Source organism: Tachyglossus aculeatus, chromosome 23, assembly GCF_015852505.1.
Source record: "Tachyglossus aculeatus isolate mTacAcu1 chromosome 23, mTacAcu1.pri, whole genome shotgun sequence".
Classification (NCBI taxonomy): Eukaryota; Metazoa; Chordata; class Mammalia; order Monotremata; family Tachyglossidae; genus Tachyglossus; species Tachyglossus aculeatus.
This window is the reverse complement of record NC_052088.1, coordinates 7,490,867-7,506,738: the sequence shown is the minus strand read 5'-3', so window position 1 is coordinate 7,506,738 and position 15,872 is coordinate 7,490,867. Positions and strand designations below refer to the sequence as shown.

At 55.8% G+C, this 15,872-nt stretch overlaps 1 protein-coding gene across 3 annotated transcripts in view; it reads left to right on the top strand.

Moving 5' to 3' along the window:
• ACTN1 (actinin alpha 1) overlaps positions 1 to 14,335 on the top strand; it is a 98,790-nt gene extending 84,455 nt beyond the window's left edge. The window contains exons 9-22 of one of the 3 annotated variants that reach the window (XM_038765497.1): positions 866 to 958; positions 1,221 to 1,451; positions 1,556 to 1,703; positions 2,459 to 2,609; positions 3,027 to 3,135; positions 3,912 to 4,052; positions 4,911 to 5,093; positions 5,182 to 5,316; positions 6,516 to 6,695; positions 8,384 to 8,530; positions 9,996 to 10,076; positions 10,631 to 10,696; positions 11,487 to 11,645; positions 13,312 to 14,335. In XM_038765497.1, coding sequence (XP_038621425.1) covers positions 866 to 958; positions 1,221 to 1,451; positions 1,556 to 1,703; positions 2,459 to 2,609; positions 3,027 to 3,135; positions 3,912 to 4,052; positions 4,911 to 5,093; positions 5,182 to 5,316; positions 6,516 to 6,695; positions 8,384 to 8,530; positions 9,996 to 10,076; positions 10,631 to 10,696; positions 11,487 to 11,645; positions 13,312 to 13,470 — 1,983 coding nt within the window. In that variant the 3' untranslated portion in view covers positions 13,471 to 14,335. The remainder of the gene's footprint in view (positions 1 to 865; positions 959 to 1,220; positions 1,452 to 1,555; positions 1,704 to 2,458; positions 2,610 to 3,026; positions 3,136 to 3,911; positions 4,053 to 4,910; positions 5,094 to 5,181; positions 5,317 to 6,515; positions 6,696 to 8,383; positions 8,531 to 9,995; positions 10,077 to 10,630; positions 10,697 to 11,486; positions 11,646 to 13,311) is intronic. The other 2 variants (XM_038765499.1, XM_038765498.1) reach the window with 2 other exon arrangements.
• The last annotated feature ends 1,537 nt before the right edge of the window (positions 14,336 to 15,872 follow it).

Genomic DNA, 15,872 nt, shown 5'->3' with positions numbered 1-15,872 from the left:
CACGGGGGCAGGGCAAGCCAGCCCACCCTCAGCCCTGGTGGCACCTGCCAGTACCAGTTTCAGTGCCCTTGAGGGCCCAGTGAAAGAACACAGCGGAAAACCACCAAGAGGGCCCAGAGATGGTCTTCCCTCCTCCTGAGAGGACCAGAAGGGACCTGGAGGGGCCACCTAGATTGACTAGCTACATGGGATGGAAGCCCATCGCCAGGCTTACTAGCCTGCCCAGAGGCCTTCCTGCCCCCAGCCCAGCCCCCAGGGACAAGGCTCTGTGATGGAGGGTAGTTCTTAGTCCTTAGAGAGCAAACCCAGCAACGCGGCCTCCGCCTCCGAGTCCCCTGCAGTTCAATTCAGTTGGTGCCACTTTATGTTCTGCTGCCCTGATGTTACCCACCTGAGCTGTTTCTGGGCCCGGTGCCAGAAAGCCCTACTGGCACTGGCAGGTGCCACCAGTGCATACAGTAAGCGCTCAATAAATACGATTGAATGAACAAATGAATGTCCGGAAGAACATATACCTAAAGACCACCTGTGGAGATGAGGGTGTTGTGGGAGACCCGTGCCAGCCCAGCCCATCTTGTCCAGATGGCAGGGCTTGGAGTCCTTTGTCCTCTGATGCCACCCAGTCAGGGGCAGCCATTCCACCTCTGTCCAACCTGAGCCCGGGCAGCCCTAACCCTAGGCCCGCTCAGGACAAATTTATCATCTTTCTCAACTTGGGCTCTGGCCTTTGACCACTGGGATGTTCAAGAGGCCAGGTCCTCTAGGGGACCGGGCGAGAAGGCAGGATGGGCAGGGGAGGAGGGGAAATGGCAGCGCCCCTCTTGAGGCCAGCAGCAATGTCCCACGCTCCACCTCTTCTCAACAGGCAGAGACAGCAGCCAATCGCATCTGCAAGGTGCTGGCGGTGAACCAGGAGAACGAACAGCTGATGGAAGATTATGAGAAGCTGGCCAGTGACGTAAGTCCCGCCTGGGGTCCCTGCCCTGAGTCAAGCCCAGCCCCTTACGGGCCACTGGTGGGGCCGTGCTCTCAGCCCCGAGGAGGGGGACCCGTGACTGGAAAGGACCCGGGTCTCGGTGGTGCCGGGGCCTGGTTCAGGGGAGGGGGCCGTGGCGATGCTGGAAGGGACGAAGGGGCCGGGATCAGGACATAGGGTGAGGGGGTAGGGATGGAGAGTGGGCTTTGGAGGCCCCCTGGTGAGGCTCCCCGCTATCCGGCAGCTTCTGGAGTGGATCCGGCGGACAATCCCGTGGCTGGAGAACCGGGCCCCGGAGAACACCATGCAGGCCATGCAGCAGAAGCTGGAGGACTTCCGGGATTATCGCCGCCTTCACAAGCCCCCCAAGGTGCAGGAGAAGTGCCAGCTGGAGATCAACTTCAACACGCTGCAGACCAAGCTGAGGCTCAGCAACCGGCCCGCCTTCATGCCCTCCGAGGGCAAGATGGTTTCTGTGAGTGCGGGCTGGGGGCGGGGCGTCCGGGGGAGGGGCGGGCTAAGGGTGGGGGTGACCCGGGTCCGGTCCAACCCCACCCTGCTCTCGGGGTGCCCCCGCAGGATATCAGCACAGCCTGGGGTGGGCTGGAGCAGGCCGAGAAGGGCTATGAGGAGTGGCTGCTGAACGAGATCCGCAGGCTGGAGCGGCTGGACCACCTGGCAGAGAAGTTCCGGCAGAAGGCCTCCATCCACGAGGCCTGGACTGATGGTAAGGCCAGGCCCGGTGGCCTCCAGAACTTTCCGATAGCCCCCGGGATTTCCGCCTAGTGGCAGGGGGTGGGGGGGTCTGGCCCTCCAGCCCGATACAGCCAACCATGTCCAGGGCTGGCGTTGACGGTTTCAAAAAGAAACTCCTCACCATTGGCTTTAAAGCCCTCCATCACCTTGTCCCCTCCTACCTCACCTCTCTACTCTCCTAATCCAACCCAGCCCACGCACTTCGCTCCTCTAACCATCTCACAGTACCTCGATCTCGTCCATCTCACTGGCGATCTCTCGCCCATGTCCTGCCTCTGGCCTGGAATGCCCCCACTTCCCATATCTGACAGACAATGATTCTCCCCCCAGTTCAAAGCCTTACTGAAGGCACATCTCCTCCAAGAAGCCTTTCCTAAGTCATCTTTTCCTCTTTTCCCACTCCCTTCTGCATTTCCCCGACTTGCTCCCTTTATTTATGCCCCCATCCCAGCCCCACAGCACTTATGTCCATATCTGTCATTTATTTATTTCTATTAATGTATTTCTCCCCCTCTAAGCTATAAGCTCACTGTGGGCAGGGAACATGTCTGTTTATTGTTGTATGGTACTCTCCCAAGCGCTTAGTCCAGTACCCTGCACACCGTAAGCGCTCAATAAATACGATTGTCGCCTGACTGGCTGATGGGGGGAGGGTGGAGGCTTTCATGGCGGGATAGGGGGGGCTCTCACAGGGCTCCAAACCCCCCGGTTTGCTGCCCGCTGCAGGCAAGGAAGCCATGCTGCAGCAGAAGGACTACGAGACAGCCACCCTGTCAGAGATTAAAGCTCTGCTGAAGAAGCACGAAGCCTTTGAGAGCGACCTGGCCGCCCATCAGGATCGGGTGGAGCAGATCGCCGCCATCGCCCAGGAGTTAAAGTACAGGCCCTCTGCCCCCCATGTTTTCCCCCATCCCTCTCCACTCCCTCATCCCTCAGCTCCATTCCCCCCATCTGCCGTGAGTCTGCTGTGTGACCTTGGGCAAGTCTCTGGGCCTCAGTTAGCTCATCTGTAAAATGGGGATTAAGAGTGTGAGCACCATGTGGGACGGGGACTGTGTCCAACCTGATTAACTTATATCTACCCCAGCACTTAGAATAGTGCTTGGCACTTAGTAAGTGCTTAACAAGTATAACAATTACTTCATTAATTAACGTGCTCAGTGCTCCAAGGCTGTGATGTTTGGGGCGTGGTGGGGTGGCCTATGCCCCAGTGGAGGGAGGACTGGGGAGACCAGGAAGGAGTGACCTCCCCCCGAGTTGATACATTGTTTTTCCCTCCCTGGTCTGACTCCAGCGAGCTGGATTACTACGACTCTCCCAACGTGAATGCCCGCTGCCAGAAGATCTGTGACCAGTGGGATAGCCTGGGGGCTCTGACCCAGAAGCGGAGGGAAGCCTTGGAGGTGAGATGACCCCTCCGGCCTTGGAAGATAGATCTCCCTTCCCTTCCCTCCTCCCTTTCCTTCCTGACCGCTGGGTACCTGGTTCTGGAGCCCTGAACGTCTCCTTGCCCTTCTACGAGGAGGGGAAAGGATAATAATAATAATAATAATAATAACAATAATAATAATAATAATAATAATGGCATTTATTAAGCACTTACTATGTGCACAGCACTGTTCTAAGCACTGGGGAAGATACAAGTTGATCAGGTTGTCCCACGAGGGGCTCACAGTCTTAATCCCCATATTGCAGAGGAGGAAACTGAGGCACAGAGAAGTTAAGTGACTTGCCCAGAGTCACACAGCTGACAAGTGCGGAGCAGGGATTTGAATCCATGACCTCTGACTCCCAAGCCCCTGCTCTTTCCACTGAGCCACGCTACTTCTCTAAGGATGACCAGGGTCCGCTCATACCCCCACCCCGGGCTCTCAGGGGGTGATGTCCCCTGCCAACTTGCATCTTCCTGCTCATGTGTGCCCTACCTACCGCCGCTGGGCCCCATAGAGGCCGCTGAGAGGACACCGGTCTTAGCAGCTCCAGTCCCTCATGGTTCTCCACTTACTGTCTGACCCTCCTGCCCCCTCCCCACTCAAGCGGTGTTCAGCCTGAAATCGGGCCCAGGCTCTCGGCCCTGGTCCGGCCCGGAATGCCGGGCTTCCTGTGGCAGCCAGGGAGGCGTGGAGCCTCACTGGATCTGAATTTCTCCTCTCGTTTCCTGTCCCACCCCCGCCGCCAGCGGACGGAGAAGCTTCTGGAGACCATAGACCAGCTGTACCTGGAGTACGCCAAACGAGCTGCCCCCTTCAACAACTGGATGGAGGGGGCCATGGAGGACCTGCAGGACACCTTCATCGTGCACACCATCGAGGAGATCCAGGTGCCAGCCTCTGCCTGGGGGACGATGGGCTGATGGCTGCCATGAGTGGGGCATGCCAGGCCACGACAGCTCCTTTTCATTCATTCATTCAGTTGTATTTATTGAGCGCTTATTGTGTGCAGAGCACTGTAATAAGCGCTTGGGAAGTACAAGTTGGCAACATATAGAGACGGTCCCTACCCAACAACGGGCTCACAGTCTAGAAGGGGGAGACAGGCAACAAGACAAAACATGTGGACAGGTGTCGAGTCATCAGAATAAATAGAAATAAAGCTAGATGCACATCATTAACAAAATAAATAGAATGGTAAATATGTACAAGAGAATAGCACCAGCTGGTGCTGAGAGTCCAGTAGAGGAGGACAAGCTGGGAATTGGGGCACACATGGGCCAGACTGGACTCTGTTCCCCAGGGGCAGCATGAGCAGCCCTCCCCTCTTCTTCTCCCGCCCTTCCTTCCCCTGCTCCCGCTCCCTGCTGTTGGGCCATTTGGTGACCCGTGAGCCAGTCCATCTTCCGGTGGCTGTAGGGAAGGAGCAGAAACTCAGATCCACCTGCCAGTGCCTTCGTAGAAGATGTCTGGGGAACGTTGGAAGTCTTGCTTCTGGCGGGGATTGGGGATGTCCTTGGCCCCTTAGCAAAGATGGCCAGGGAGGGGAGAGAAACGTCTGACCGCTCAATGAGTAGACTCAGAGCCGACTGCTGTGTCCAAGCATCTTTCCAGATTGACCAAGAACCGTTTCTGGTTGGGACCAGGAAGGTCCTCTCAGCTTGGGTGGGGAGTTCATGGACCCCTCGAGTGACCCCCCAACTTCTCTCCCCTTGCTTTCCTCCTCTCCCTGCCGCTCCGGTGCCCAGGGGCTGACCACGGCCCACGAGCAGTTCAAGGCCACCCTCCCCGATGCTGACAAGGAACGGCAGGCCATCCTGGGCATCCACAATGAGGTGACCAAGATCGTCCAGACTTACCACGTCAACATGGCGGGGACCAACCCCTACACCACCATCACCCCTCAGGAGATCAACGGCAAATGGGACCACGTGAGTTGCCGTCCAGGGAGGGGACGGAGTGGGCGGAACCTCAGCTGGAGAAGGCAGTGGGTGACCCGGCCCCTTGGTCCAACCCCAGGTGCGGCAGCTAGTGCCCCGGCGGGACGAGGCCCTGATGGAGGAACACGCCCGCCAGCAGCAGAATGAGCGGCTTCGGAAGCAGTTCGGGGCCCAGGCCAACGTCATCGGGCCCTGGATCCAGACCAAGATGGAGGTAGCGTCGGAGCCTAACTTGCCTTCCCGCCGCCCCCCAGCCGTTCTCCACCTCTCCCACCCTTGCTCACAGACCCGCTTCCCAAAGGGAAGACTCCTGTCATCTTCCGGCTTCTGGAAGACTGATCCTCGGGTTACCGGGGATGGAGGCGGGCTCCTGGCCTTCCGTATCCTTCCCTCTGCCTGTCACGGGGGGCATCGATGCTGCTCAGACCTCACTTTTCTCTCAGAGGCGGGCCAGAGTCAGGTCCTGGGCCTGAGCCCTGTTGATAGAGGAGTAGAAAATGGCCCTCACTGTTATCGAGCCAGAATTAGAGTGTCCTCCTCAGAACTGGACACAGTTTGGGGCTTAAGGCCCCTGCCCTTCCCACCCTGCCGTGTCCCTAACAACACCAACAATAATAATAATTGCAGTACTGACAATAATAATAATGATGATGGCATTTGTTAAGCACTTACTATGTGCCAAACACTGTTGTAAGAGCTGGGACAAGGCATTTCTATGTGCCGAAAGCCAAGGTAGATAAAATATAAAGGTCAGCCAGTCAGTCAGTCGTATTTATTGAGTGATTACTGTGCAGAGCAGTGGACCAAACATGTGAGAGCGTACAATATAACAGTATGACAGACACATTCCCGGCCCACAACAAGCTTACAGTCTAGTGGGGGAGACAGATATTAATATAAATAAATAATTTACAGATATGTACATAAGCGCTGTGGGGCTGGGAGCAGGGATGAATAAAAGGAGCAAGTCAGAACGATGGAGAGGAGAGAGGGAGAAGAGGAAAGCATGGCTTAGGGAAGGCCTCTTGGAGGAGGTGTCCTCTACAAACCTTTGAAGTAGGTTAGTCCGGGCCACCGGGGCCTCCTAGTCTAAGGTGGAGGGAGAACAGGTATTGAATCCCAATTTTACAGGTGAGGAAACTGAGGCACAGAGAAATTTAGGGACTTGCCCAAGGTCATCCAGCAGGCTAGTGGCAGAGCTGGGATTTGATCCCCGATTCCCAGTCCTGTGTCCCATCCTCCCTTTCCCCACAGCTCCCTCCTTCTGTACTCTCAGGGGTGGTGAGACCCAGGGAGGACCAGAATGAGGAATGGTGGTGGTACTGAGTGGGGAACACTGCCCGGGCAGGGAGTGGGTGTGGGACCCCTGGCCCCACAACCCCCCGCGAACTCCCCGTCTCGCTCCGTCCTCAGGAGATCGGCCGCATCTCCATCGAGATGCATGGCACCCTGGAAGACCAGCTGAACCACCTGCGGCAGTACGAGCAGAGCATCGTCAACTACAAGCCCAAGATTGACCAGCTGGAGGGAGACCACCAACAGATCCAGGAGGCACTCATCTTCGACAACAAGCACACCAACTACACCATGGAGGTAACGTCCCCCTCGCTGACAGCTCCCGGGCGCCCTCAGAGCCTTCGCTCCCAAGCCAGGGAGCAGGGAGGGAAGCGAAGAGGTGCGAAGGGGGACCCCCCTCAGCCCGGAGTTGCTTTGGTAACAGGAGAAATGTGGTTTTTACGGGGCATCCGACCCCAAGAAGGCCACCGTTCACTCCCGGCAGATGCCGTTCAGCCTTGTCACTTGTCCAGACATCTCTTTCTTAGCGTTTGGGTGAACACCGGAGGGCATGTCACGGTGATAAAGTTCATTTCTGGTTGGGGACTGGCGGCCCCTTCCCCTCTGCCTCTCGGAATTACCTAGGGTTCGATGACTCATCCATCAGTCAATCTAGGATATTTATGGATCCCCCTTTGCATGCAGAGCACTGTACTAAACCCCTGGGAGAGTCCAGAGGAATTTGTGGACACAATCCCTACCTTCCACTAGGCCATGTTGCTTCTCTAATGAAGTTTACAATCTCGTGGAATTTACAGTCTAGTGGGCTTTTACAGGTTAGTGAAGCTTACATTCTTGGGGATCATATAATTGAATGGGGTTTACAATTTAGTGAATCATCCAGGGAAGTTTACTTCTAGGGAAGTTATCTTGTGAAGTTTACAATCCAGTGGAGTTTACTCTCTTAGGGAGTTAACAGTCTAGTGGATCTTACAGTCTAGTGGAGTTTGCAGTCTATGGAGCTCAGATTCTTGTGGAGTTTACACTTTTGTAGAGTTTACAGTCTAGACGATCATACGATGTAGTGGAATTTACAAGCTAGTGGATCTTACAGTCTAGCCAAGTTTCCAGTCTAGTGGATCTTACAGTGTCTTGTCTTATGCCGTCGAGTCGTTTCCGACCCGAAACGACATCATGGACACATCTCGCCGAGAACGCGCCCCTCTCCATCTGCAATCGCTCTGGTAGTGTATCCAAAGAGTTTTCTTGGTAAAAATACAGAAGTATCTTACCATCGCCGCCTTCCATGCAGTAAACTGAGTCTCCACCCTCGATTCTCTCCCCTGCTGCCACTGCCCAGCTTGGGTGAGTTTTGACTTGTAGAAGATTGCCTGCCACTCGCTAGCCACTGCCCAAGCTAAGAATGGAATGGGTAGGCCTCTGCTTGACTCTCCCTTTCGTAGCCAAGGCTGGTAGAGGACTGGAAACTCTCCAGGTGTGGCCCTGAGTGGGTTCTTACAGTGTAGTGAAGTTTAAAAAGTAGTGGTGTTTGCAATCTTGTGGAGTTTAGAGTCTAGTGGGCCTTACAGTATGTAGTGGACCTTATAATCTAGTGGCTCAATCGGTGTACCACACAACCTTACATCTGCCAGTTCCTCTGGTAATGTGAACTCTTCAGAACAGGGCCCTGGGTGGGTCTGTCCACCTTGCCGCAGTCTGAGGCATCCAAGTCAGGCAACCTCAAGGCTAGTTCTGATTTAATTCTCGGTGGTCTTGGGGGGCTTTGGGATTTCAGCTGCTCGGGCCCAGGCCCCTCGTGGTGGCTTCTGACCTCAGGGCATCCCTGAGCCCATCCTGGCCTCTACGTAGCAAACTGGGTGGGAGAGGAGAGCCGCTTCCCTCTCATCGTTGGAATGCTGGGAGCCCCAGAATCTGGGACTCCGGGGTCTGGGATCAGGGGGGCATGTGTCGGGGGTGTCCCCACTGACTGGTGTCCCCGATTCCAGCACATCTGGGTGGGCTGGGAGCAGCTCTTGACCACCATCGCCAGGACCATCAACGAGGTGGAGAACCAGATCCTGACCCGCGACGCCAAGGGCATCAGCCAGGAGCAGATGAACGAGTTCCGGGCCTCGTTCAACCACTTTGACAGGGTGAGAGTTCACTGCTCCTGCACGCCCACGGCACCCCTGCATCCCCTCTCCTCTCTCCCCTCCTGGCCCCCAAGCTCTTCAGAAAGCCCCCCACTCTGGGCTAGGCTGGAGGACCAAGGGTCCATCCTTTCAGGGTCCCCTTCCCCTCCCGCCTCCGAGCCAAGTTCGTGGACGGCCTTGGGCCACCCGTGTGAGCCTGCTTGACAAACACCTGGGACTGGTCCTCCTGAATAATGACTGAGGTGTTTGTTAAATGCCTACTATGTGCCAAGCACTTTGCTAAGCTCTTGATAATCAGGTCAGACTCAGTCCCTGTCCCCAGATGAGGTTCCCAGGCTCACTAGGAGTGAAAACAGGTATGGAATCCTTATTTTCGGAGAAGAAAACTGAGGCCCAGGGAATTGAAGTGACTTATCCAGGGTCCCACAGCAAGCAAGAGCTGGAGCTGGGATGAGAAACCTCTGGCTCCCAGGCCTTTGTGCCACTCACCAGGCCACACTGCTTCTCTTCATCCTTGGGGGGCTTTGATGCCAATCCACCCACTCCTTGCAGAGGTTTCCGACCTGGGGAATCGATGCAAGGCTGGGGCTGGAGAAGAAGGACCCTGCCGTGGAGTACCCCTTCCTCCCCAGCAACCCTAGAACCCCTAGGCTGCTGGGTGTCTTTGGGGGCCACCTAGTCCAATCCCCTGCCTCTGAGAAGAATTGCCCTCTCCTGTGTCCTTGTGCCACCGCCCTCCCCTGCTGAAGGCTTGCCCACACTCCCCTAGTAACCTCGGAGGTTTCACGACCCTCTGGAGAAAAAGTTCTTCACGAGCCCGTGAGCTTAGAGAGTTAGTGCCCAGCTAGTGCTTGCTCCCGTCTGAGCCAGATGAACCCCCGCAGTCAGGAAGTGGTCCCGGCCCTGAAATCTACCCGGGGACCCGGCCGCACCCCCGCTGGCCACCCAGTTTGCTTTCTGGAGAACGATAGTGGTACTAGATGGGACCCTCGCTCACAGAGACCCTTGCCCCTTGGCTCCCCATCTTGTCCCGGTCCTCCGGGCCAGGGAGCCCCAAGAACCCCGTATCGGCCCTGGTGGGGGTGGGAGAAAGAAGAGGTCCGGTTGCCTCAACTACCCACCACCATCGCCCGCTGCCCTCTGCCTGCCGCACTGCACTCTGGGGACTCCAAGGGTCCGGGAGAAATAACAGGACTGGGGGATGGGGGGAGGTGGGGAAACCTTCTCATGGAGAGGCGCCCCCGGCAGACCTCCCCGAGGCCATGGTCAGCGGGGCGTCTAACCTTGTGCATTTTTATCTTCTCCACCTCCTCCTTCCATCTGCATGGATCGTGTGTGTCCCTCCCTTCCCCACCTTTCCTCCCACCTCCCCGGCACGGCACCCCCCACCCCATCCCACCCTCCTCTCTCACCGCCCCCCACTCCCGCCTCACCGCTCCCCCCTGGCACCGCACGGCTTCCCCAGGATCACTCCGGCACGCTGGGTCCCGAGGAGTTCAAAGCCTGCCTCATCAGCTTGGGTTACGATATTGGCAACGACCCCCAGGTACTGAAAGCCTTTGAGGACCTTGGTTCAGGGGGGTGTTGGGTGAGAAATAACAGGCCTTTCTTTCCTGTCATTTGTCTCTCTCTTTCTGTTTGCCTCTCCCTTCCTGCCTACCATGCTGGCTGTTCTCTGTCCGCCCGTCTGTATGACTGGGTCTCTGGGCTACCCCTGCCTGGTTCCTGCATCCCGATTTCATTCCCCCGAGGGGACCCCCTCCACGTCTTCTCATCTCTCTTTCCTGCTGGTTTCCATCACTTCCACCCTGCCCTGGTTTTCCCCTTCTCCTCTCCCACCACTCGGACATCTCCATTGAACCCCTGGGCTTCTCTCCTATGGCGACTCTCCATTTCTAACTCCTCTGATTTTGGATTCTGTTCCTCTCTCTTTTTCCCTCTTCCTGGCCTGCCTCTCCCCCTTCCTGGCTTGGTGGCTTCTGATTCTCCTCTCTTCCTGGCCCCCTTCCTTCCGTCCTGGCCTTCCCCTCTTCTTTCCTCTCTCCCTCCCTTCCTTGCTACCTTCTCTCCTTCCCTGTGTCTGCGTCACTCCCTGTGCAGAAGAAGACGGGCATGATGGACACGGAAGACTTCCGGGCTTGCCTTATCTCCATGGGTTACAACATGGTAACGTGAAGCCAGGGTCCAATCCTGGCCCGAGGGTCGATCTGGCTGCCCCGGACCGACGCTCCTGGCGATGGGGGTTCCATCCCCTTTGAGACGAGAACAGACCGTGATCCAGAGTCGTCACTTGTTGGTTCTCGCATCTGGATCCAGGAGGGGAAAGCGGGCAGCGATGTGGACTGAGTGCCTACGGTGTGCAAAGCACTGGACAAGGCACTTGCTGGGTGCTGAGCATTGTACCGGATGTCTGTGCTGTGCAGAGCTCTGTATTGAGCGACCACTGGGTGCAGAATGTGGCACGGTGACTGTGCAGATGCCCCCGCCGTGTTTAGGCAGGTGCAGGGTCTCTAGAACCCGAATACAGCTTTCTCCTGAAACCTCCTGGAGCCACCTCTTCCCGGAGCTTCCGGGATTGATCTCTGGAGCTGCGGCCCTGCTCACAATTTAGCCTTGGGTGTGGCCCTGATGGTCCCTAGTGGTCCCTGACGCGCTAGTGCCCCAGGGCACCCTCATGAATGCTAAAGCAAGTGCTCCCAGGGCACCAAAGTGGGCATTACCATTTCCCCCAACTGGGCTCAAGCTGGGGGAGGCCCTGGGGAGCCGGAGTCTCTTGTCTCGGCTGTTGGGGAGCGGGCAGGGCCTCCATCAGTGAGGGAGCACTGAGCTCTCCTGGGGCCGGGGCTGGGCGAAGGCTCCATGCCCGACAGGCTGGGGGCCGTGGGCTGGCCTGGCCCTGCCCAGCCTGACCCCCGCTCCGCCCCGCCCGGGGTCTCCTCCCTCCCGGGTCCCGCAGGGAGAGGCCGAGTTCGCCCGCATCATGAGCATCGTGGACCCGAACCGCCTGGGCGTGGTGACCTTCCAGGCGTTCATCGACTTCATGTCCCGGGAGACGGCCGACACCGACACAGCCGACCAGGTCATGGCTTCCTTCAAGATCCTGGCCGGCGACAAGGTGAGGGCGGCCAATGGGCTGACCCTTGGCCCCAACTCGCTCTATGGGACCAGCGGGCCGAAGGGCAGGCTGGGCAGAGCCTCGGTAGAGACCCATTTACCTGTCCGCACCCTCCCGATCAGGGGATTGACTGACCCAGCTTGGTCAAGGGTATGGAGGGAGTCCGGTAGCAGCCTCCCCACAGCCCGAGAACACCCTTCCTGGGCCCAACGTCATCCCCCAGACCTGGGGCCCAAGCCTCCCCCGGGCCTGGTCCCATCTCTGAGTTCTTGGACCCCCGCCCTCTCCATGCCAACTCGGTACACTGTTCAGTCTGCCCCGCCCCCGGCTCTGAGCCTGTTTTCAGACCCATCGTCCCCACAAGAAGCAGAGAGTGAGCAGCTGGCCCCCGGGCTGGTCAAGGCAGGACTCCTGGCTCCCATCTGGGATAGATCACCTCCTCCCCGCTGCCTCCCTCTGTGGAGTGAAGAGTGTAGCCCTGACCCATCCCTTTCCTGGAGTTGTGCTGAGGTGGCTGGAGCCGAAGGGTGAAAAGTCAGCTCTGGGCTCACTGGGGATGACCAGCAGTGGGATCAGAGTGGTATGCCTGACATGGCGGTTTAACCTCTTTCCCCTGTTCCTCCTCTTCCCTCTTTTCCTCCTCCTCCTCTTCCCCTGTTCCTTCTTCTCTTCCCCCGTTCCTTCTTCTCTTCCCCCGTTCCTTCTCCTCCTCTCCCCCGTTTCTCCTCTTCCCTCTTTTCCTCTTCCTGCTCCTCTTCCCTCTTTTCCTCCTCTTCCCCATTTCTCCTCTTTCCTCTTTTCCTCTTCCCCCATTCCTCCTCTTTCCTCATTCCTCTTTTCCTCCTCCTCCTCCTCTTCCCCGATTTCTCCTCTTCCCTCTTTTCCTCCTCCTCTTCCCCTTGTTTTTCCTCTTCCCTCTATTCTTCCACCTCCTCTTCCCCCATTCCTCCTCTTCCCTCTTTTCTTCCTCCTCCTCTTCCCCTGTTCCTTCTTCTCCTCTCCCCCGTTCCTTCTCCTCCTCTCCCCCGTTTCTCCTCTTCCCGCTCCTTTTCCCTCGTTTCCTCCTCTTCCCCATTTCTCCTCTTTCCTCTTTTCCTCCTCCCCCTGTTTCTCCTCTTTCCTCTTTCCTCTTTTCCTCCTCCTCCTCCTCTTCCCCCATTTCTCCTCTTCCCTCTTTTCCTCCTCCTCTTCCCCTTGTTTTTCCTCTTCCCTCTATTCTTCCACCTCCTCTTCCCCCCATTCCTCCTCTTCCCCATTTCTCCTCTTTCCTCTTTTCCTCTTCCCCCGTTCCTCCTCTTTCCTCTTTTCCTCCTCCTCCCCCATTTCTCCTCTTTCCTCTTTTCCTCCTCCTCCCCCATTTCTCCTCTTCCCTCTTTTCCTCCTCCTCTTCCCCTTATTTTTCCTCTTTCCTCTATTCTTCCACCTCCTCTTCCCCCCATTTCTCCTCTTCCCTCTTTTCTTCCTCCTCTTCCCTCTTTTCCTCCTCCTCCTCCTCCTCTTTCCCTGTTCCTCCTCGTCCCTCTTTTCTTCTTCCTTCTCCTCCCCCGTTCCTCTTCCTCCTCCACTTCCTCCTCCTCTTCCCTGTTCCTTTTCTTCCCCCTACCCATTCCTCCTCCTCTCCTCCCACTGCTCCACCTACACCCCCACGCTCTGCTCATCTCTGCAGAACTATATCACCGTGGACGAGCTGCGCCGGGAGCTGCCCCCTGACCAGGCTGAGTACTGCATTGCCCGGATGGCGCCTTACTCGGGCCCCGATGCCGTGCCCGGCGCCCTAGACTACATGTCCTTTTCCACAGCGCTCTATGGCGAGAGTGACCTTTAACCTCCCTACCCCCTCCCACCCCACCCCTCTCTCCTCCAGATGCACCTTTCTTTCTGTATGCAATGCAAGCCCCCCCCCTGCCTCCGCCTCTTCTGCCACCCCCCCGCTCCCTGGTTCCCTCACCCCCAGTCCTCCCCTCCACTCCTCCCCACTCACCCCGGGCCCAGTGTTCGTGTCAGGCTGGGATGCCCTCCGGAGCCTCCTCTGCCCTCTGACGTGACAGTTTACAAAATTATTTTCTGCAAAAAAGGAAAAAAAAAATACGTTGAAAAAAAAACACATATTTTATTATAAAAGATAAAGGTATTTTTCTCTGCCAGACTGATAACGAAGATGAGAGGAAAATTCAGCTATTTGCACCAAAATGTCTTGTTTGTCGCGGTTTGGGAAATCCCCGAAAAGGCCTGTCGTACATTACATTCCGTCCTGGTGTCCGCTGCAGCCTCTTTCTTCTGTCATGTCCATCTCTCTTTCTCGCGTGGCGTCCATCTGGGGGAAGGGTCTAGGGTCGGGGGGAGGGTGGAGGGTTCGGTGGTGGGGAATGGGGAAGCCTTTTCGTTGACACACCAGGTGCATTGTGTTCGCTAGCTCACTTGTTTCCTGAAATATTTTATGATATTAAAAAAAAACCTTTTGAAATGGCTGTTTTTTAGGAAAGGGAAATAGTTTGGCTCGTCTTTTCATATTTAATTCCTGAGGTGTGACGATCGGCTGGCTTCCTTATCAGTGCACAGAATGTTTTTTTAATTATTTTAATGTAACCTATTATTCCAGATGGTTGTGGTTCCAAGACGTGGGACTTTGAGAGTGGAAGACTTTGATATTGCTTGTCACAAATCATATTAAAGAGACGTTCTTGTGATAACCCTGTGTCGAGTCTCGTTGGGGTGACAGGCCGGTGGCATCCACAGCTGCGGTTGGGGGGTTGGTAGAGCTGAGGGCTCGGAAACAGCTAAACTTTCCTTCCTTGGGGCATGCTTACTATGTGCCAGGCATTGTACTAAACGCTGAGGTAGATGCGAGCTAATCAGGTTAGACACAGTCCACGTCCCAATTGGGACTCACAGGCTTCACCCCATTTTACAGATGAGGTTACTGAGGCACAGAGAAGTAAAATGACTTTCCTGGGGGTCACACTGCAGACAAGAGACAGAGGTGGGATTCGAACCCAGGTCCTTCTGACTCCCAGGCGCGTGATCTATCCACTGGACCACACTGCTTTTAAGTTCATTCACTCAATCAATCATATTAATTGAGCGCTTACAGTGTGCAAAGCATTGTACTAAGCACTTGGGATAGGACAGTATAACACTAAACAGACACATTCTCTGCCCGCAATGAGTTTACAGTCTAGAGATGCGGGATCGGGGTGGCTGATTGGTTTGTAGGTTTGCCTGTCCTGTGGATGCATCTCTTCGTCTCTCTTTCAGAGTTCCGGGGAAAGGGGGACGACCTTCTCATGCCTAAAATCCGTCATTCATCAAATCGTATGTATTGAGCGCCCACTGCGTGCAGAGCACTGTACTAAGCACTTGGAAGAGTACAATACAACAATAACCGGACACATTCCCTGCCCACAGTGAGCTTACACAGCAGAGCAACCTCACTCTACAACCATCTCCTTGGATATTTAGGGACCTGAAGTCAAGGCCAACCTGCTTCTCCCTGCCCCCGGGCATCCCCTGGCAGCTAATCTAGTGCCTCAGTTTCCCAATACTAATAATAATAATAATGGTACTTGTTAAGCACTTACTATGTGCCAAACACTTTTCCAAGTGTTGTGGTAGATACAAGTTAATCAGGTTGGACACAGTCCCTGTCCCACATGGGTCGAAGTAGGAGGGTGTATTTATTTATTTGTTAATTGTGGTATTTGCCCAGTACTGACTATGGTTCAGACACTGTTCTAAGGTCTGGGGTAGATAGAGGTTAATCAGGTTGGACACAAAGCCCCTGTCCCATGTGGCTCACAGTTTAATTAGGAGGGAGTGTTTATTTATTTATTATGGTATTTGTTCAGCTCTTACTACGTGTCTGTGTTCTAGGCTCTGGGGTAGATACAGGTTAAGCAGTTTGGACACAGTCCCTGTCCCACATGGGGCTCATATTTGAAATAGGAGGGTGAGAAAGGTGAGAATCTTTAGTTTACAGATGAGGTAACTGAGGCCCAGGGAAGTGAAGTGACTTGCCCGAGGTCACCCAGCCGAAACCCAGCAGAGAAGCAGCGTGGCCTAGTGGATAGAACACAGGCTGGGAGTCAGAAGGACCTGGGTTCTAATCCCAACTCTGCCATGCGTCTGCTGTGTAAACCTGGGCAAGTCACTTCACTGGACCTCCCTCATCTGTAAAATGGGGATGCCAACTGTGAGCCCCATGCGGGACAGGGACAGGCTCAGTGGAAA